The sequence below is a fragment of the Microcaecilia unicolor genome, chromosome 1, assembly GCF_901765095.1.
Source record: "Microcaecilia unicolor chromosome 1, aMicUni1.1, whole genome shotgun sequence".
In the NCBI taxonomy this organism is placed as follows: Eukaryota; Metazoa; Chordata; class Amphibia; order Gymnophiona; family Siphonopidae; genus Microcaecilia; species Microcaecilia unicolor.
Window position 1 is genome coordinate 39,195,108 of NC_044031.1, and position 21,690 is coordinate 39,216,797.

The window sequence follows — 21,690 nt, forward strand, 5'->3', positions numbered from 1 at the left end:
AAGTCGCTTGCGCCCTAGTGGAATGAGCCCGAAGATGAGCAGGCGGAGCCTTACCTGACGCAATAGCTTCCTTCAACCAGCGAGCCACCGTTGCCTTAGAAGCTTGCTGTCCCTTTTTTGACCCGCAGAAAGCACAAACAGATGATCCAAGCAAGTTATTCGTAACCTCCAAATGCCTGATAATAGCCCGCTTAACATCCAGACATCTGAGAGCGCGAAACTCTGTCGAATGATCCTCTCTACGAAAAGAGGGAAGATAGAGTTGTTGATTCAAATGAAAACATGACACAATCTTGGGCAAAAAGGAAGGGACTGTCCGCAGTGTAACTCCTGCCTCAGTAAACCAAAGAAACGGATCCCTACAGGACAAAGCCTGTAGTTCGGAAACTCTCTTTCCCGACGAAATAGCGACCAAAAACACTGTCTTCAATGTCAAATCCTTCACTGACAAATGAGACTGAGGCTCAAAGGGAGGCCGTTGTAATGGCCTCAGCACCAAATTCAGATTCCAGGTAGGAAACACTGAGGTCCGCAGCGGTTGCAAATGATTGACCCCCCCCTGCCCCCCACAAAAACCGAACAATATCTGGGTGGGAGGCTAAAGAAGACCCCCATAAATGGCCCCTAAAACATTCCAGAGCCGCTACTTGAACCTTCAAAGAGCTCAACGACAGGCACTTGTCGAGGCCATCCTGTACAAAGGCCAAGATTGAAACCACCAAAGCCGAAAAGACTGAGATCCCTGCTGCCGAACACCAAGACTCAAAAGTCCGCCAACCTCTCGCGTACGCTGTCAACGTGGAACGCTTCCTAGCTCACAGCATAGTGGCAATAACCTTTCCTTCTCAAACTTACTCTCTCAATAGCCAGGCCGTAATACCAAACGGGGAGGGATCCTCCATAACGATGGGACATTGACGTAACAATCTCCAACGAGCATGCAGTCGCAATGGGTTGTCAACCTGAAGGCGAACCAGATCTGCGTACCACGGACACCTGGGCCAATTCAGACCCACTAAGATCAAGCGGCCTGGAAATCCTGCCTTTCATGGGCCATGGTGGAAACACATACAGAAGATCTGTCAGAGGCCATGGCTGGAGAAGCTATCGATCCCCTGAGACTGGGGATCCCTGCCTCTGCTGAAAAATTGCGCCACTTTGGCATTGGCTGCTTGCGCCATCAGGTCTATAGCAGGAACTCACCACTGGCTCGTGATCAACGAAAATGCCTTCTTGGAGAGCTCCCACTCCCCTGGATCCAATACATGATGACTCAAAAAATCTGCTTCGATGTTTAATGCTCCCGCGACTTAAGTGCTCCTCCACCCAACGGCAGAGGCACGTCGCCTCCTTGGCTAATGGAAGACTCTTGGTGCCCCCTGGCGATTGACATAGGCTACCACCGTCGCGTTGTCAGAGAGAACACAAACCGGTCTCCCCGCCAGATCCGTGCAAAAAGCCTGCAACTCCAGTCAAACTGCCCTCAGTTTCAACTGATTGATGGACCAAGAATCTTCCTCTGGAGACCAAGAACCCTGCACTGTGTGACCCAGGCAATGGGCTCCCCATCCTGTAAGACTGGCATGCGTAGTCACCACTACCCAGTCCGGAACCGCCAGGGGCATCCCCAGCCCCAGCTTGTTGGCACGCAGCCACCAGCGCATGTCCATTCTGACCAGCGAATCCCAGGGTAGCCGAATTGAGTAATCCTCCGAGACCGGAGACCAGCGGCTCAGCAGGGACTTCTGAAGAGGCCTCATGTGACTCCTGGTCCACGGAACCACCTCCTGCATGGCTGCCATGGATCCCAAAACTTGAACATAATTCCAGGTCTTGGGAGCTGGAATGTGCAACAGACTCTGAACCTGCGCCTGCAGCTTCAGCCTCCAATTCTCTGGCAAGAAAACCTTGACCGACCAGGTGTCGAAAAGAACCCTGAGGTATTCCAAGGATTGAGAGGGAACCAAATGACTCTTTTCTAGGTTGATAACCCAACCCAACAAACGCAGCAGGCTGACAACCTTGTCCGTCGCCTGAATGCTGTCCTGAAAGGACGGTGCCCGTATCAGCCAGTCGTCGAGATAAAGATGCACTTGTACACCTTCCTGTCGCAGAAACGCCGCGACTACCACCATGACCTTGGAAAGGGTTCGGGGTGCCATTGCCAACTCGAAGGGAAGCGCTTGGAATTGAAAGTGCTGGCTTAGGACCGCAAACCGCAGAAACTGATGATGAGGCGGCCAAATGGGAATGTGCAAGTAAGCTTCCTTGAGGTCCAGCGAAGTAAGAAACTCGCCAGGCTGAACTGTGGCTATGATGGAAGGTAAAATTGGGCCTTACCTGCTAATTTTCTTCCTCTAGACCCTCCAGACCGGTCAAGACGCTTGGGTTATGCATGCCTACCAGCAGAGGGAGACTGAGAACACTAAAACTTTAACACTGTATAAGCCACTTGCAAACCCCAAGCAGCCAGTAAAGCGATAACAAAGCAGAGAAACACCGTCTTCAGAGTAAGCTCCTTACAAGTACTCAAATGCAGCGGCTCAAAGGGAGGACCCACCAGAACTTCCAACACCAGATTCAAATCCCATGGAGGAACCACTTGACACCGAGGGGGACGGAACAACCTCACCCCCCGCAAAAATCGAACCACATCTGGAACCTGGGGTATCCATACTATTTGTTTACAGGTATTGCCATGGACCTCTGATTATGTTATGCTGATCTTTTTTCTTTTTTTAAACATATTTGTGTTTATTTTTGGGGGGGTTTTGTTTGCTTTAGTGTTCACTTTTGTATTATTTGTATGACAAACGCTTTAATAAAACATATAGAATTTGGAACCGAAGTGCGCCAAGGGGAATAAGAACGCTCAACACCAATTCTCAAAAATTCACCACATGCGTACATAAGCGAACGAGGTGGACCGTTTACGAGACTGTAACATAGTATCAATTACTCTGGATGAAAACCCTTTCTTCCGCAACCTGTTCCTCTCAAGAGCCAGGCTGTAAGCGAGAACGGAGACGGATCAGGCATCATGATGGGGCCTTGAACCAATAGCACCGGCTCCTCTAGAGGAAGCAGACCCCGTACTGCTAGACACACTAGATCCCTGTACCACGGACGACGAGGCCAATTCGGTGCAACCAGAATCACCGTTCCTGAGTCCCGCTCTATTCTCTGAATCACCCGACCCACCAGGGCCCAAGGAGGAAACACATAAACAACTCCTGAGGAGGCCACGGAAGCACCAGGGCGTCGATCTCTTATGACCGAGGATATCGCCAATGACTGAAAAATCGCAGCACCTGGGCATTGTCGGACGTCTCCATGAGGTCCATCACAGGCAGACCCCATTCCAACACTAGACAACGAAACAGCGGACGATGAAGCGACCACTCCCCGGGATCCAACGTGTGTCTGCTCAGAAAATCCGCGCTCACGTTGTCCACGCAGGCCACGTGACCTGCTAAGAGATCCTGCAGATGCACCTCTGCCCAGCGCATTAACTCCGCTGCCCCTTGGCGACCGCCCGACTCTACGTACCCCTTTGACGATTGACATAGGCGATGGCCGTGGCATTGTCGGACAAGACTCGGACAGCCTTGCCGCTGAGGAGATACTGAAAGGCCTGCAGGGCTAGATGGATCGCTCGCGTTTCCAGATGATTGATGGACCATCCGGCCTCCTCCAACGTACAACGGCCCTGAACTACCTGTCTGAGACAATGGGCCCCCCAGACTGGCATCCATGGTGAGAACAATCCGTTCTGGAGGATCCAAAGGCATGCCCTTCTCCGGATTCGGCGTGTGGAGCCACCACTGAAGGCTGAGGTGGGGAGCCGCCGGCAAAGGGAGTCTCTCCTCCAAGTTTTGTGTCTGAGGAGACCAGCGATCCAGAAGGGACGACTGTAACTGCTGCACATGAGCCCTGGCCCACAGGACTACCTCTATCGACGACGCCATGAGGCCCAATACCTGCAGATAAGAACGAGCCGAAGAAATTCTTTCGGAGCAAAGCTGACGAATCAGAACCTGAATCTTGGCAATCCGAGCTGACAGCAGGAACACTCGCCCTTCGACGTGTCGAAATGGACTCCTAGATACTCCAGGGACTGTGACGGAACCAAGTGACTCTTGTCTACACTCACCACCCAGCTGAGTGACTCCAAGAAACTCACTACTCGCGCGGTCGCCTCTGCACTCTCCTGTCGTGACTTGGCTCGAATTAGCCAATCGTCGAGATACGGATGGACCAAGACACCTTGCTTTCTCAACGCCGCCACCACGACCACCATAACCTTGGAAAAGGTCTGAGGTGCCGTCGCAAGACCAAAAGGCAGAGCACAGAATTGAAAATGCTGCCTTAAGACAATAAAACGAAGAAAACGCTGATGAGCCGCCCAGATAGGAATATGTAGATAGGCAACCCGCCCCCCCGCTCCGAGTTGGGGACAGGAACTACAGCTCCCAGATCGATCAAACGAAGGAGGGTTTGGCGATTTGCCCTGGTCTTGCGCCGAGAGCGACACGGAGATCCCAGAAAGAAGCCGAGAAGAGGGCCGTCGAGCTCTAGGGCATACCCGTCGCGCACCACTTTGAGTACTGTTTTTCTAATACAGATGTATAATATTTTGTTTTATTTTTATTCTCTCTTATTTTACCACCTCTGAAGTAGGTTTCAGAGGCTTTTCTCTGGGGTATGCTATACTTTTGTTTATTTTCTTATGTACCAGTGTTACGCTATAACTATTGGGTTTGATACCGATACCGATGTTCTAAATGTTTTTCTAATAGTTTCCCCGTTATTTCTGTTTATGTAATTTAAATTGAAGTTGATATTGCTCAGATACAAGGGTAACATCAAACCCTAATACTGGCTATGATATCATAATGTAGGTGTAAACCCTGTTAATATCAACCAGTTATGCAATTGTTTAACTCTGGTATAGGCTTACTTAAGCTGCATATCTTTCTGTAGGTTTGACTAAGCTCCAAGTGGGGTAAAGGATATATGAAATGCTTCCAGTGAGCAGTAAACTCAAATTAGACACAGGAAACGCCGTTATTTCGTGATTTCCTTAGGACCGAATAACAGAGATTAACCCTTGTAGTTCTTATTTTCTCTAAAGTTCATCTTTACAAATGCTTTGGACTCAGTATATGATACAGGAATTCCACTCTTGACACCACTGTTTAGCCCTCCCCTCTATAGACCCCCGGTGGACTTAGCCACACGGAGGTATACAGAGACCTTCCCATGGGTATTGGTGCTGGGGAGGCATCAAAAGGCGCAGTTCAAATCTTATTCCCATTACCACGGCTTCCTGTCTATCCGGATCTAAGTGAATCTTGGGCCATTTATGTTCCCACATATATATTATTAAAATCTACCCAAATTAGTTTGGGGAGTGAGTGTCACTTGTGTGTGGATTATTTGGTAGAGCAAATGATAGATAAACAGTAGAAATAAAGACAAAGATAGTTTTCAGAAATAGGATTTTGTTTATTCTTACCAAAATAAAGTCTTCTATTCAATACATTCATCAGACAGGTTCTGGGTTCAATTGCACAGAGCTTCTGCCCTCCGAGAAGAGTTGGGGACCGTTCCAATGATCTGCCAAAATCTCATCTCTTTTATAGGCGCAGATCTCAATACAAGTCAATGGCAAGACCCTGTTTTTTTTCTCAATATTGCCCAACCTCTGAATCATTTCCGGCAGGTGTCCATCTGTACCCTCACTTTTCCGTTCTAACTATTGCAAGTTATTGTGCAATTTCCCTTGAAGTTGATATTGCTCAGATACAAGGGTAACATCAAACCCTAATACTGGCTATGATATCATAATGTAGGTGTAAACCCTGTTAATATCAAAATCTACCCAAATTAGTTTGGGGAGTGAGTGTCACTTGTGTGTGGATTATTTGGTAGAGCAAATGATAGATAAACAGTAGAAATAAAGACAAAGATAGTTTTCAGAAATAGGATTTTGTTTATTCTTACCAAAATAAAGTCTTCTATTCAATACATTCATCAGACAGGTTCTGGGTTCAATTGCACAGAGCTTCTGCCCTCCGAGAAGAGTTGGGGACCGTTCCAATGATCTGCCAAAATCTCATCTCTTTTATAGGCGCAGATCTCAATACAAGTCAATGGCAAGACCCTGTTTTTTTTCTCAATATTGCCCAACCTCTGAATCATTTCCGGCAGGTGTCCATCTGTACCCTCACTTTTCCGTTCTAACTATTGCAAGTTATTGTGCAATTTCCCTTTTTGTCAACATCTCCCTAGATACGGACATCCAAACATCCAAACATGGCTATTGTGTAATTTCCTTTTTTTGTAAACACTTTGTTCTTATGAAGATATCTAAATATAGATATATCAATTTCATAACATCTTGTGATCTGGGTGCCAACTTATTAAAGACAGACTCCGTGTTATGAACCAAACTTCTTATCATTTCTGTCTTTAATTTCTACATCATGTGTGTTACACTCAATTTGGAAGTTGCACCAGGTTTCATTAGAACTCGCCAAGCAGTCCTTGCTCTTGCAGGCTCTCTGCTATAAGGCCATCATCTTGTTATCAGGCCTAGTCAGTGCTTTTCAGCTGTTTAAAGCTATGTAGCTTGGCCCACCACTATTCCAGTGGATAGGTCTTAAGCTAGAACACATATTAACTTGCAGGAAAAGCAAGTCCTTGCTCAGCCAGTCATAGATTTTTAAACCTAGCTGGTATTTTTACAGCCTGAGTCCTAAAATCTGGCCTTCCACCCTTCCGGTGGGCATCCAGTGAGGGCCTCTTGCTGTACTATAATTATACAGTACCCACTGATCCAACGTGATCTGGGTCAACCTCTGGTAAAACTGATGTAGACGAGCACCCATGCGAACCAGAGGCTGGACCCTTGCACCTTCATCGGGAGGCACATGCCGAGACAGTGTTGGAATGTAATTGTATTTTACATGCATTGCCTGTCACCTATTATTTCTCTGTGATTACTCTGTGACCTCTGATGTGAATTACTTAGAGAGGTCACATAGCTATGCAACTTCCTGTGGGGGTTAGATGCAGCACATGCAGCACATGGAGCACATGGAGCTCATGATCTCTCCTAACCTGAGAGGATCTATGGTGGTGTGAGCATCCATTACCATCTAAGCACATGGAAGGAGCTGATAATACAAATGTATAGTAATATGTATATATAAGCCTGTCTGATTATAATCTAACTACAAACTGTGAGTAAACAGATGTTTTGTTACTTCAACTTTAAAGTGACTCAGCAGTGAATTATTCAGGGGTGAATGAGAGAGAGATGAAGAAAGAAATTAACATTTCTAAAGCTGAAGCTGTGTGTACTAAAATCTGCTAATTATTTACTACAAATAATCCAACAAAAGGGTTATGGGCCCAGGGCTCAGGAATTGAAAAAGAAGAGAAATATTACCAGGCAGAAAAAAAAGGCCACATTTTTCTCTTAAGTTTTAAAGGAAAGATTCAGTCTGTCTCTCTCCCCCCCCACACAGCAGACAGAAGGCTAAGAAAATGGCTGAGGGAAGAAATTCACCATTGTTCTATTCTCTCAAGGTGCCTAAATTAACTGAGTTTAATTATCAGCAATGGGAACTAAGATTCATATGTCTCCTTCGAGCAAAAGGATTGAATATATGCTTAGACCAAGACAGAACAGCTGAAAATATGGCTGAATGGGACAATGCAAACTATTATGTGAAGTGCATGTTTCTAGAAGCTCTCTCAGAAAAACAAGCCATATTAGTGGAGGGAAAAGATACACCAAAGGACATTTTATATAAACTGAGAACTATGTATGCAACTACATATGCAAAGCAGCAACCAATTTGGTTAGCAGAGTTGAATGAAACCAAATTAAGGGATAAAAGTAAATGTAATGATCACATTATGCATCTTATGTCTTCATTTCAAAAGTTAGAACTTTCTGGAATTCCCATGTGTGATGCATTGAAAAGAGCATTTCTTTTTACCTCACTATCAAAGAAGTTTGATGTTTTTAGGTCTGTAAATGAGGCCATTGAAGGGCAATCTTTTGAACAGACAACATCAAAACTAAGGCAGGAATGCATAATAAATGATTCTGAGGAGATGTGTTCTCAAAGTCAGTCAGAGAGAAATGAAACAAATTTCTTGGCAAAGAACAGAGGAAGGCGGAGCTATGGGAAAACTCCACCCAAGGGCAAGCTGATTTGCTACTCATGTGGAAAGGAGGGACATGTATCTAAATGGTGTAAGGAAACACAAAACACTCCCTCTAGCTCACCTAAGCCAATGGAACTAAAGAATTTTCAAACCAGGAAATGTATGAAGGACAAAGATAAACACAAGGGCTTTCTAATGACAGAAAAATCTTTGACTATGGTAAATAATAATTCAAATGAAAGTACTTGGATTTTGGATTCAGGGAGCACATGCCATTTAACCAATTGTAAAGATTTCTTTCAGGAAATGTGTCCAGAGGAAGGTATTCTTAAAACTGCAAACGCAGGGACTGCTAAGATCCAAGCAAAAGGGATTGGATTCTTAAAATGCAAAGTGTCTAATGAAGTTAAAGAAATTCCTGTAAGTGATGTCTTGTATATTCCCCAAGCAGTTTGCAATATGCTTAGTGTATCTACATTAGATAAGAAGGGATTTGTGATTCATTTTGAAAACAGTAAGTGCACAATCTCTAAAAATGATGAAGTGTATGCTGAAGCTTTTATGCATAATGATGTTTATAAGCTGAACATTTCAGGTGAAGCCTCACATATGGCGCAAGTAAGGAAGAATGATGGAAAATGTAGTCTGGAAATCTGGCACCGCCGCCTGGGACATCGTGATTCTAAGGTGATCCAGGATCTTTACAGTAAGCAACTGGCCACCGGCATTCAGATAAGTGCAGATGCTGGTAAAATTGAGAAATGCATAGACTGTGTTACTCAAAAAGGTGTGAGACCCTCATTTCCTGCATACACAGGAAATAGGAGTAATAAAGTGCTGGACTTAATACACAGTGACTTATGTGGACCGTTTAATATCCCATCATTGGGAAATAACAGATTTGTGCTAATATTCTTGGATGATTTCTCTAGATATTGTGTGGCCTATTTGCTGAAAGAGAAAAGTCAAGTCACAGACATGCTGAAGAAATACGTAGCCATGGTGAGCAATAAATTTGAAAGAAACCGAAGGTTCTTCAGACCGACAATGGTGGTGAGTTCACTTCACAAAGCATGCGCACATTTCTAGAACAAGAAGGCATTCAACATATCACAACAGTAGCTTATACACCAGAGCAAAATTCTGTTGCAGAGAAAAAATTTAGGTCAATTGTGGAAATGACCAGATGTATGCTGTCAGATAGCAATCTCCCTAAAAGACTATGGGGGGAAGCCATTCTCACAGCAGTGTACCTACAAAACAGAATGCCAACTAAAGGCGCTGAGCGCACACCACATGAGACATGGCATGGTAGGAAGCCAAACCTGTCACACATAAGAACATTTGGAAGTACAGCATATGCTCATATACCAAAGCAAAGAAGGCATAAGCTGGATTCCACAACAGAAAGGGGCATTTTAGTTGGCTATGCTCCAGGACACAAAGGATATAGAATTTTGAATCTGAAAACTGGCATTGTTGGCATAAGACATGTTACATATTTTGATGAAAACAAAAGGGTTGATAAAGGCTGGATTATCCCAGATGAGCCTTATCATCCAGAATATGAAACTAGAACCATAATAGACATGCCAGTGTATATAAATGCCATACCAAGGCAGATGTCTGAAAGCAACTCATCTGTATCTAACGAGGAACAGGCAGAGGAAGCAGACACAGAAAGGATCATTGAAGAAGACAGTACAGTTGGAGAAGGGGAATCAATTGGAGAAGGACTCTCAGATTTAGAGGATGCGGAAAGGTCAGACCAACCTGTTGTCAGACGCTCATCCAGGGAAAACAAAGGTGTTCCACCCCCAAGACTGTCTTACCTAACAAAGTCAGCAGAAGCTCAAGAGCCCTTAACATGGGACGAGATTGAGAAAATGCCAGCAGAAGAAGCTGCTGAATGGCATAAAGCTGCACAAGAAGAAATTGATGCATTGGATAAAAATAATACTTGGATTCTTACAAAATTACCTCCTGGCAAGAAAGCTATAGGATGCAAATGGGTATTCAAGTTAAAAAGGAATGCACAAGGAAAAGTGGAAAGGTATAAAGCCAGATTAGTCGCAAAGGGATATCTTCAAAAATATGGAGAAGATTTTGATGAAGTGTTTGCACCTGTAGTGAAACACACGACAATCAGAACACTTCTGAGCATTGCAGTCTCAAAAGGCATGCAAGTCAACCACATTGATGTGAAAACAGCATTTCTTCACGGAGATATAACTGAAGACTTGTACATGGAACAGCCAACAGGTTTCATAAATACAAAACAAAGACAGCTAGTGTGTAAATTAAACAAAGGTCTTTATGGATTAAAGCAAAGTGCAAAATGTTGGAATGAAAAATTGCATGAAATATTGACAAATTTAGGATTTAAGCAAGGTGAAGCAGATAAATGCTTGTACACTAGGTGCACAAATGGACAATATGCATACATTTTAGCTTTTGTTGATGATCTGCTCATTGCAAGCAAAAGTGAGCAAGAGTACAAGGACATTGTAAAGTGTTTAAACCACAATGTTGAGATAAAAGAACTTGGTAATGTGTCATACTATCTTGGTATAGAAATTGAGAAACAAAATGATGGTTCTTATCTTCTAAGCCAGAAGCAGAAAATAAATGAGCTTATTGAAAGTTTAGGTATGCAAGATGCCCAAGTTGTAAGCACTCCCATGATCACTGATTTTCTGAAGGATGAAACAGTAAGAGAACCTTTACCAGATAACATCCAATATAGATCAGCCATAGGTAAGCTTTTATATCTAGCTACCACATACAGGGCTGATATAGCAAATGCAGTAGGAATTTTGAGCAGAAGGGTCAGCTCACCTACCAAATCAGATTGGACTGCAGTTAAAAGGATGGTAAGGTATTTAAAGGGTACCATTGATTGTAAATTAAAGATTTCAGCCAATAGTAATCCAAAACTAATATGTTACTGTGATTCAGATTGGGCAGGGGATCATTCTAATTATAAATCCACAAGTGGATATGTGTTTATGTATGGAAATGTACAAATTTCATGGGCCAGTCATAAACAAAGTATTGTGAGTCTGTCTTCTACAGAAGCTGAATATGTGGCCGTATCGGAAGCGTGCAGAGAACTGATGTGGATTGAAAAACTTTTGCTGGATTTTGGAATAGCTGAAAAGAGACTAATCCAGTTAATGGAAGATAATCAGAGCTGCATCCGACTGTCACAGAATGACAAGGTTCAGTCACGCACCAAGCACATCGCAACGAAATACCACAACGTGCGAGAGCTGGCGAAAGAAGGGGTCATCAGTCTACACTATTGTCACACCAGTGAGATGACAGCTGACATCATGACCAAACCGTTACCCAGAGAACATTTTGTGAATCTGCGTATAAAGCTTGGACTTTGTATGAATAAATAATTGCATGACAGTTATGCATGAGAAGGGGTTTGTTGGAATGTAATTGTATTTTACATGCATTGCCTGTCACCTATTATTTCTCTGTGATTACTCTGTGACCTCTGATGTGAATTACTTAGAGAGGTCACATAGCTATGCAACTTCCTGTGGGGGTTAGATGCAGCACATGCAGCACATGGAGCACATGGAGCTCATGATCTCTCCTAACCTGAGAGGATCTATGGTGGTGTGAGCATCCATTACCATCTAAGCACATGGAAGGAGCTGATAATACAAATGTATAGTAATATGTATATATAAGCCTGTCTGATTATAATCTAACTACAAACTGTGAGTAAACAGATGTTTTGTTACTTCAACTTTAAAGTGACTCAGCAGTGAATTATTCAGGGGTGAATGAGAGAGAGATGAAGAAAGAAATTAACATTTCTAAAGCTGAAGCTGTGTGTACTAAAATCTGCTAATTATTTACTACAAATAATCCAACAGACAGAACCCGCCAAAGCTGCATCCCGACCTCCCTGGCAGCCTCCCCGAAAGGGCTGAGTGTGCTGAAAAAACCGACCTCTAGGCACTCCATTAGATCTACCAGGTCTGTACTGCCGCGTGTCTCGAAAACGACCACGCCCCGACAGCCCTCGAACACTCGATTTGGGACGCATCTCTGGCAGACGCGAAATCTTAGCATCCCCAAGACTGCATACCAACTTATCCAGTTCTTCCCCAAAGAGCATAGAACCCTTGAAGGGAAGAGAACACAACTTGGACTTAGAGGCCGCATCTGCGACCCAACCCTGAAGCCAAAGAGCCCGACAAGCTCCCACTACCAGAGCCATAACTTTTGGTGATGCATGCAATAAGTCGTAAAGGGCATCCGCTAAGAAAGAAGATCCCATCTCCAGCTTAGCCAGCTCCTGGACCCAGGAAGATCTGTCCACAGCCGGATCATCCAAGAGCTTCTCAGCCCAGTGGAAGCAAGCGTGAGCAACTAATCCCCCACACACAGAGGCCTGCAACGACAAGGCTGACAGATCAAAACTACGCCTAATAAAAGATTCCAACTTCCTATCTTGGGAATCCCGGAGAGCAGCCCCCCCATCAACAGGAATAACCGTGGCCTTAGTAACCGCAGTCACCACCATGTCCACCGTAGGAGGCTTTAAGGAATCCCTATCTTCCTGTGGAAGAGGATAAAGCCTCGTCATGGCTCTAGAGACCCTACAGGGAGAGTCTGGGGAGGACCACTCCTGCATGACCATATCTCTTAGGTCTTTATTCATGGGAAAGGTACGGGAGGATGTCAGAAACAGAAGGAAGCCTTGTGCGGGAAGAAGAGGACGTCGGCTGGCGGGGGTTGGGGTCCCCCACCAGCAAAGGTAGGTGACGGCGGGTTGGCGGCGGGAAGAGGGTCGAGAGAGTTGTTGGCGGGGGGGGCAAAGTTGGTGGTGGCAGTGGCAGTGGCGGTGGGGTCAGCAATGGCGGGGCAGTGGGTGTCGGCAATGGCAGGGGGGCGGCGGCGGCGCCGGGGGGGGGGGTTAAATGTGGACGTCAGAAACAGAAGGAAGCCTTGTGCAGGAAGAAGAGGACCTCGGCTGGCGGGGGTTGGGGTCCCCCGCCAGCAAAGGTAGGCGACGGCGGGTTGGCGGCAGGAGGGGAGGGTCGAGAGAGTCATTGGCAGGGGGGGGCAAAGTTGGTGGCGGCGGGGTCAGCAATGGCGGGGTGGTGGGTGTCGGCAATGGCAGGGGGGTCAGCGGCGACGCCGGGGGGGGGGGTTAAAATGTGCCCCCTCACCTCGGGCTTTGGACCCCTCCTCCCGCCGAAGTCTGGCTGCGCCCCTGACTCAGACAGAGCTGCCATGTGCTCAGCTGAAAAAACAATTACAGGGATCCCCCTGCCTGCCACAAAAACGGCTCCCCCTGGACTCGCTGCCAGCAGAACCCCTGCTTACTGTGAGTGCTAGCCTAATCTTAACAAAAGTTGTCTTTTTTTTTTTTTTTTTACAGGAGATTAATTCACGTGCACCTGCAAAGGAACCAGCGGGAGGGGGGAGGAAGGGAGGGACCTGGCACCACCAGGTGTCCCTGCTCAGCACCTTAGCGAGCTCTCAACCCCGTAGGGAATCTCAACTTGGCCTGCGGGACCAGGCGAGGAGCCCCAATATCCAGAGCTGCAGAGTTATGACTATCCACCTGCTAGACAGAGAGAATACTGAGGTTTGGGTAGCTACGCATGACCACGTATAGAGCCTCAGAAGTTCTCGCTATCTCCACCTGCTGGCAGAGGGACATAACCCACCAGTCTCTGGATTGATCTGTGGGATGCTAAGGAACCTAAAATCAATCATTCAATTTCAGGCTGTATTCGGGAAATCAGCAAGTGCAAGTGGTTGATAAACAACTATTTTTCAGTGGTTAAGATAGACGTAACTGTTGCACTACCCAAAGAAGCAGATCTCCTTGAAGAATACAGTACGTCAACCACAGAATTATATCTCTCTTAAGGGCCCTAAAAGATCTTACCATGCATTCAAGCAACGTTCTCTGAATGTCCCAAGAGATCTCATCATCCACAGAAGCAGCTCTCTGCAAAATGCCCTGGAGATCACATCACCCACAGCAGCGGGTCTCCCTCTTAGTATTTGGGAGTCATGAACTGAAAGGAAACCCATGTGCTCTCTTACCCTCGCACTCAGGAGTCTGGCAGTATTTGATGTCAATCCTAGGGCCAACACAATCTTTCCCTCCATGGGCTGGTGGTGGGTTGGAACATTCACGAGATCTGGTCATGTTCCCCAGGCCACCACAGGTCAGCGAGCAGGGAGTCCACCGTCCCCAGGGAGCAAAGGCACCATCCACAGTGCATAAGTTGAATGTGCAGTTCAGTTGACCATTGTAGCAGGAACTAAAATGGAATTGACAATATAAGGATAAAAATGATAAAAGGCTTTTTTTTTTACAGCACAACTTCTGTTTATTCTGAAGATGTTCAATACAGCATTATGCCTCTAGGTTTATCATAGTTACTCAGTTTTCCAGTATTGCTCAGGAAATACAGTATCTAAAGGTTGGCTTATTAGAAAACAGTCAAATTCAAATAAACTTTGTAAAACATTTATTAGAGCAGATTTTTTATTGCTAGGTATTGGGATATACAATATTTTGTGTGTACATTTAGGGACAAACACATACAAATGTTTTCCAGTTTCATCTCTTGGGCATACTCTATAAAGTTGGCTATGAGAAAGGCAAGGAGTTCCTGCTACCTTGTGTCTGTCCTTGAGCTGTATTGATGGAAAGTCAAAGAGAATGGTGTATTTTTCAGAAAGAGAAAGAAAGTGAGAATGTGTGTTTCTCCAAGACAGTTTCAAAGAGACTGTGTGTGTTTCTCAGAAAGAGAGAGTATGTGTCTCCTACAGAGAAAGTCAAAGGGAAGATGAATGGAAAAATTATGTCATACCTGATAATTTTCTTTCCTTTAATGAACCCAGCCCTACTAGCCATTAAAGCAGAAGGGGCCTGAGCCAAGGTGAGGGGGACTAGGCTCCCGAGGACCTCCCGTAGCTACACCACTGCCTCACTGGACTGGGCAGGGGGAGGGATCTCTCACCAGTGATATCAGAATCAACCCACTCGTAAAGCAGTGTTTCATTTTCACACTCACCCCAGCTACTTTCTGTGCAATCATAAAAATTAAGAGAACACTACTGTATTGATGTTTTAAGACACTAAGGTGAAACCTATCATCAGGCTCTATTAGTAGACAGAATGGCTCACTTATTTTTGATTTCCTTCATATTACAGTTGGAGATAATCTACATCAGCCACACTGCTGTGGTGCTACAGTCCTTTAGATGTACACAATCAGAGCAGAAGCTAGGTCTACTTTAATGAAGGAGTCCACGGTCGGACCAAGATCTGTCATACCAAGAGCTGCACTCATGGTGGATAGTGCTTTCCGGCACCACTTCCTCGCCAACAAGGACTGGAATGCCCTGCTTAGTATGGACAACAGGGAGAATGTTGGGCCAGATTGAATGGTTCCTGAACCCTTGCCGTGTCTCCTCAGTCAGAATGCACGGACAGTCCTATACAAAGAGAAAGAAGAGCAAAGCAGACTACAGAATGTATCTATTTTATAGCTTAATAAGGCTCCATATCATGCAAGGAAAACCTGCAAAAAAAAAAAAGGACAGGGACCATTTTATCTTTAACCAACCCACGACATACCAGTCCCACAGACTTCTAAAATGTACAGCCGCGCACAGCACTTATCATTCCAAACAAGCAGCATATACGGAAAACAAAGGCCACACAAGCAGAGAAACATGGAATAAAATAGCAGACAAGGCACCCAAGGCACTTTTGTATGCCATCAAACAACAGCTATGACATATACACACAAACCAGGACTTGTAGCCACCAACTCAAAGAGAGTGCTTGAAACAGTTCACACCAGTATAATATAAGAGTACCCTCAGATATTTACCACTATTACTGCAGTAAATAATGCTGCTACAAGGTGGCATAGCACTTCTTTCATCGGGTAACTCTAACAAATTTTTTTGGAGGAGCAACATATGCTCATTTTTTCATGCTTCCCAATCACCTCAGTGCTATAAAATCGCTTATCACTTTTAAAAATGTTAAGTGAAAACTGTGCACTTATCTTGACAAATTCTTGCCTCCCTGGCAGAACTATCTTGCCTTGCTGAAACATTCATCAGTTGCCTTCCCCTGAAACCGGCCGAGTCCGTGGGGTTTCAATCACTTTCCTCAGGGACAAGGGTTAAGGCTGCATAATTCTTTTCTTCCTCATTCTTTTTTCTCTCAAGCAATCAACAAGACAAAGCAAGACCTTTTTTAAAAGTGATAAGCGATTTTATAGCACTGAGGTGATTGGGAAGCATGAAAAAATGAGCATATGTTGCTCCTCCCAAAAAATTTGTTAAGAGTTACCCGATGAAAGAAGTGCTATGCCACCTTGTAGCAGCATTATTGACTGCAGTAATAGTGGTAAATATCTGAGGGTACTCTTATATTATACTGGTGTGAACTGTTTCAAGCACTCTCTTTGAGTTGGTGGCTACAAGTCCTGGTTTGTGTGTATATGTCATTGAATGTTGCCGGAGACACTGATATTGTGGATTCATCAAACAACAGCTAAGCATGCTTAGTGGGGAGATAGGGAAGTTCTACCAACACTGCACTGCCATGGTAGGGTAGTACCAATAAATATATCCTTGGGTGAAAAAAAAGAATATGTATATATATATTTGTGAGATTACATATGGAACACTAGTTAGCATTTACTGCATCTAGGGGGTCTTTTACTAAAGATTAGCTCGAGTTATCTGAAGCAGGGTCTATAGGAATAACATGGGCCCTGCTGCAGGTAACTCGAGCTAATCTTTAGTAAAAGACTCCCCTAATGATTCCCAAGGAGATGCAGGGTTAGGGCTGGATAATGTATTATAGGCAATTTGTACAATATTTGTTAATATTTTGCTTGTTTGTTTAATGATTTTGTTGCCATAATGGCAGAAATAGAGACTGCCTCTTGCCCTGTATTGCTGTTATCAGCTTTTCTACAACTAGCTTATGATAATATAACCCTTTAATGTGGGAATTATGGTGCAACGGCCCCAGGATCGCTTTTCTCCAAGAAGATTAGTTGAAGTAAATAGACAACCATTAATCTAAAGAGACGGACCGTGACACAGGATCCTTCGTGAATCAACATGCCAACTGGGCAGTGGCAGCCTTCCTCACAGCCATCCCAGAAACAGTCCATCCGATGAGTGAGGTGGGCACAGCTGTATGGGCATCCCTCTTCTGGAAGACACTCCCGGTAAAGGCGATCCACAGGGCAGCCCACCTCTGGAGGAGAAGAGAAAAACAATCCAGTCAGATAACACAGTCATAGCCCTTTTGAAAAGAGGAGCGGTATATCGGCAATAGACTACTTCTGAATGTACACTACAAGGTTCTGACACTCCCCCCAGGGGTCAGAGGTTAAGGCCCCTCAGTTTTCAGGATGTCCATCAAAATTCTTTCATTCAGTGTACTACTGCTTTTGTAAATGTCTTCTATCAATTATCATTTTGAGGTCACAGAATAAGTGATGTCATGAGGTTGTTGCAAAAGCTGCCCTTTTTGGGGGTGGGGGCAGTGATGTCACCAGGCTGAATGGTTGCTTAAGCCATTAGCTCTATGGACCCCTTTCCTGGTACTCTCGTGCTCTATATGCAGCCAGTATGACTGACTACTTCCTGAACTTTTCATTCGCTTTGAGGCCCTCCAAACTTCGGACGACACTGACTGAGATACAATGGGCAAGAAGGAAAAGGGTGTTAACTGAAACTGTGATAACGGGTTTGCCCAAGGCTAAGAAAAAGCAGAGACAGAAATGGATCTCAGACAAGAATATTGAGCTTCTAGAACCGAGAAATGCTGCTACACTTGTGAATTCAGCAAAAGAAAGAGAATTAATGAAAGAAATTCAGAAGTTGAAAAGTGAAAGGGAAGATTATTGGAACCAAGTTGCTGCGGACATGGAAGCTGCTGCTAAAAGCACTCACAGGCAAGCACAGCCAGCTATCTATGAATGTACCAGTGGCCAAGAAGCAAGATGCCAAGAAGAGTATGCGAACATTTCATATGGAACAGTTTCAGCTGATGCAAGTCTTCAGCTAGCAATGTCCACATAGGTTGTCAACAGCAATACTACCTCCTTCTTTTAAGGCTTCCACACAGACCTCATCTAGCCCATCTGCCTTGCTATTCTTGAGTTGTTTGATGCTGAACGATCTCAGTTTGTTTGTTTCTCATCGTTCACATTGCCAAGGGTTGCTTCATTTTCTAGATCATGGTCAAGTATAGCTTGCAGGTCACAATGTAGCAATGATTTGAAGTGCCTCTCTTAGCAGTGGTTTTGGTAACTCTTTCTGATGCATCTTGGACATTCATAGATAGCTGGCTGCACCTCGAACATTGTGTGCAATTCTGGTCACTGCATCTCAAAAAAGATATAGTGGAATTAGAAAAAGTACAGAGAAGGGCGATGAAAATGATAAAGGGGATGGGACGACTTCCCTGTGATGAAAGGCTAAAGCGGCTAGGGCTGTTCAGCTTGGAGAAGAGACGGCTGAGGGGAGATATGATAGAGATCTATAAAATAATGAGTGGAGTGGAACGGGTAGACGTGAATTGCTTGTTTACTCATACCAAAAATACTAGGAATAGAGGGCACGCAATGAAGCTACGAAGTAGTACATTTAAAACAAATCAGAGAAAATATTTCTTCACCTAATGTGCCAGAGAATGTAGTAAAAGCAGTTAGCTTAGTGGGGTTTAAAAAAGGTTTGGATAGCTTTCAAAAAAAAAAAAAAAGTCCATAAGTCATTATTAAAATGGACTTGGAGAAAATCCATTGCTTATTTCTGGGATAAGCAGCATAAAACATACTGTACTGTTTTGGGATCTTGCCAAACAGGATGCTGGGTTTGATGGACCTTTGGTCTGTCCCAGTATGGCGATACTTATGTACTTTGCCCCTTTCTCTCATCCTGTGTAGTCCCCTATTTCATTCCCTGCCTATCTCACTCTGTAACTGTGTCCTCCATGTATTGTATAGTTTCCTCGTGTATTAATGTAAGCCACATTGTGCCTGCTCTTGTGGGAAAATGTGGGGTAAAAATGCACAAAAATAAAAAATAAATAATAATAATAAATACTTATGGCTGATTTTTATTTTGTTCATATTATTTTCAAAGGGAATATATATGGAGAAGTCATCTGAGTATATGACAGGGTGAAAGCCTTCTTTTGATGATAGTTTCGCCAGATGGATCATCGTTACATTGAAGACTATTGGTGAGATGGTGGAACCCTGGGGGACTCTGCAAGTGGGCTTCCATGCCGATGATAGTTTTTGGCAGTGTGTTTTTTCTAGCAAAAAAGGTGCCGGTACTCAAATGCTAGGCCACCCTTCAGGAGTGGGGTGATCACTGAGGGATCTACCCCTTAATAGTCAGGCCCCCTGCAACCAGTCACAGAATCTATGACAAGGCAGAATTGGTGTGTAGAGCCTGAGCTCTATCATTATAATTTGGGTTCAATGGGTCAATTTTAGGAGACAATGGAGAAGGTGCCAGTACTCAGTACCCCCAAGTACCCCCTCAAAAAAGCCCTGGTTTTGGTCCATCTTTACTTGGTATGCCTTCGATGTTAGGAATCCTTTGAACCAGGAAAGTGCTTCACCTCCAATTCCAATTTCATCCAGAAGTCTCAGTAGGATGTGATGGTCCACCGAATCAAACACCAAGGACATATCGAATTGTAATAGCAATATTTTCTTTCCTATGCTAATCTCATTCCTGAGGTTGGCTACTACATAATACTGCCACTCTGATGACAAGACTTAATGAAGGAACAGGGATATGTGCTTGAAGCTACCACATTGGTAAAGAGACTGAGTGGTTCCAAGACTACTAAAGGAATCCTATGCAGAAGGAATGGATCCTCAGAAGCTTAGCTACAATTGGGTGGCAGAGCAGGTGGGGGGAAGACGGGTTGGTGGTTGGGAGGCGAGGATAGGGGAGGGCAGACTTTTTTTATACGGTCTGTGCCAGAGCCGGTGATGGAAGGCAGGACAGGTGGTTGGGAGGCAGGAAAAACTGCTGGGCAGACTTATACAGTCTGTGCCCTGAGAAAGACAGGTACAAATCAAGGTAAGGTATACACATGAGTTTATCTTGGGCAGACTGGATGGACCATGCAGGTCTTTTTCTGCCGTCATCTACTATGTTACTATGTTACTATTTAGAGGTTGCTCAGTAGGTTGTTTAATGAACATCTTTCATCCAGAATGCTTAATAGGTTGAATATCAAAATACTTCTCATAAGTATTAATATTAGTATTAATAGTATTACTTCTCATATTAATTGTCTTGTAATGTTTCTTCTTTATTTGTTAAGTAAGCCGCATTGAACCTGAGATTTCTTGGGAAAATGCGGGGTAGAAATGTCATAATAAATAACTAAATAAATGTGTACTGCTTTTATATAACATAAGTTGTAAATAGTTCACTAAACTGTTTAACATTTCAGCCAGCCTTGTTTGCAGACATCTTTTAGGCTTTCCTGGGGGGAAAGGAAGGAAATCTCAGCCGCGGTAACACCTTTCTTCCCCAGGAGAAGGAAGCGGGTGCCAATCATTTGAGGGACCGACGGAGCCTGCCAGAGGGGAACTCCTGCCAGGTTGGCCCCAGACCCAGGGACACTCACAAGAGAGTGTTGCACTCAGAGCTGGCTTTCTGGCTTTACAGTTATATTATCGCTAGATCCAGAGGAGGTGATCTTGATCCACTCCTTCCCCTTTCAAGGGGCAACTGAATTGCTAGAATATCTGACAACAATAATAACTGGAAACTCACTCAAAAATGGCAAAACCCAATACAAAAATAAGAGAGTGAGAAAAGAATTCTCTGTAAATTGGCACTAAAAATGAATGGTGGGGGAAGAGACCTCAGATGCCTGTGACAACTTCTGTGCCATTATAATATCAACTTCCAGGATCTAAGCCACAGTGCTTTTCTTTTCTCACTCTCTTATTTTTGCATTGGGTTTTAAAATATCTGATACAAATTGGAGCAGACAAGTGTAATCCCTTGTTAGATGGGATTACTAAATTCCTGTCGGGAGTCACTGGGGGTGGGGGGGGGGGAGTGACTGGGAAGTCCCTGGGTGGAAGGAAGCCCAGCCCAAGGGGAGTAGTTTTGGAATAAGATTCAGAAAAATAGTGCCCTTCTGGACAGGAGTAAAAGTGTGTGTGTGGGGGGGGGGGGGGGGGGGGAGGAGTTACTGTTAATAAAACAGTTAATTGCCCTTTAGTTCACTTTTGTTCACTGGTCTTTGGTTGCCTGATGGTTCTCTGCCATTGACCTGGTGGGGGGGGCGTGAAGGGGACTCTCAGAATAAAAAGAAGCGAGTCCACTGGCTACAGAAAAGGGGAGTTGCTGCTAAGAAAAACAGAACCTGTGAAGAACAGCTCTGGGTGAGCAGTGAAGAGACCCAGGCCAGGAGGGCGGGATCGGAGCCAA

The 21,690-nt window shown here is 44.5% G+C and overlaps 1 protein-coding gene across 1 annotated transcript in view; it reads right to left on the reverse strand.

Annotated features, from left to right (window-relative positions):
- LOC115465678 (SCO-spondin-like) overlaps window positions 1-21,690 on the reverse strand; it is a 537,587-nt gene that overhangs the window by 137,309 nt on the left and 378,588 nt on the right. Inside the window, exons 82-84 of the mRNA XM_030196374.1 lie at window positions 17,301-17,467; window positions 15,515-15,675; window positions 14,272-14,492 (exon numbers count right to left, since the gene is read on the reverse strand). Of these exons, the coding sequence (XP_030052234.1) occupies window positions 14,272-14,492; window positions 15,515-15,675; window positions 17,301-17,467 (549 nt within the window). The remainder of the gene's footprint in view (window positions 1-14,271; window positions 14,493-15,514; window positions 15,676-17,300; window positions 17,468-21,690) is intronic.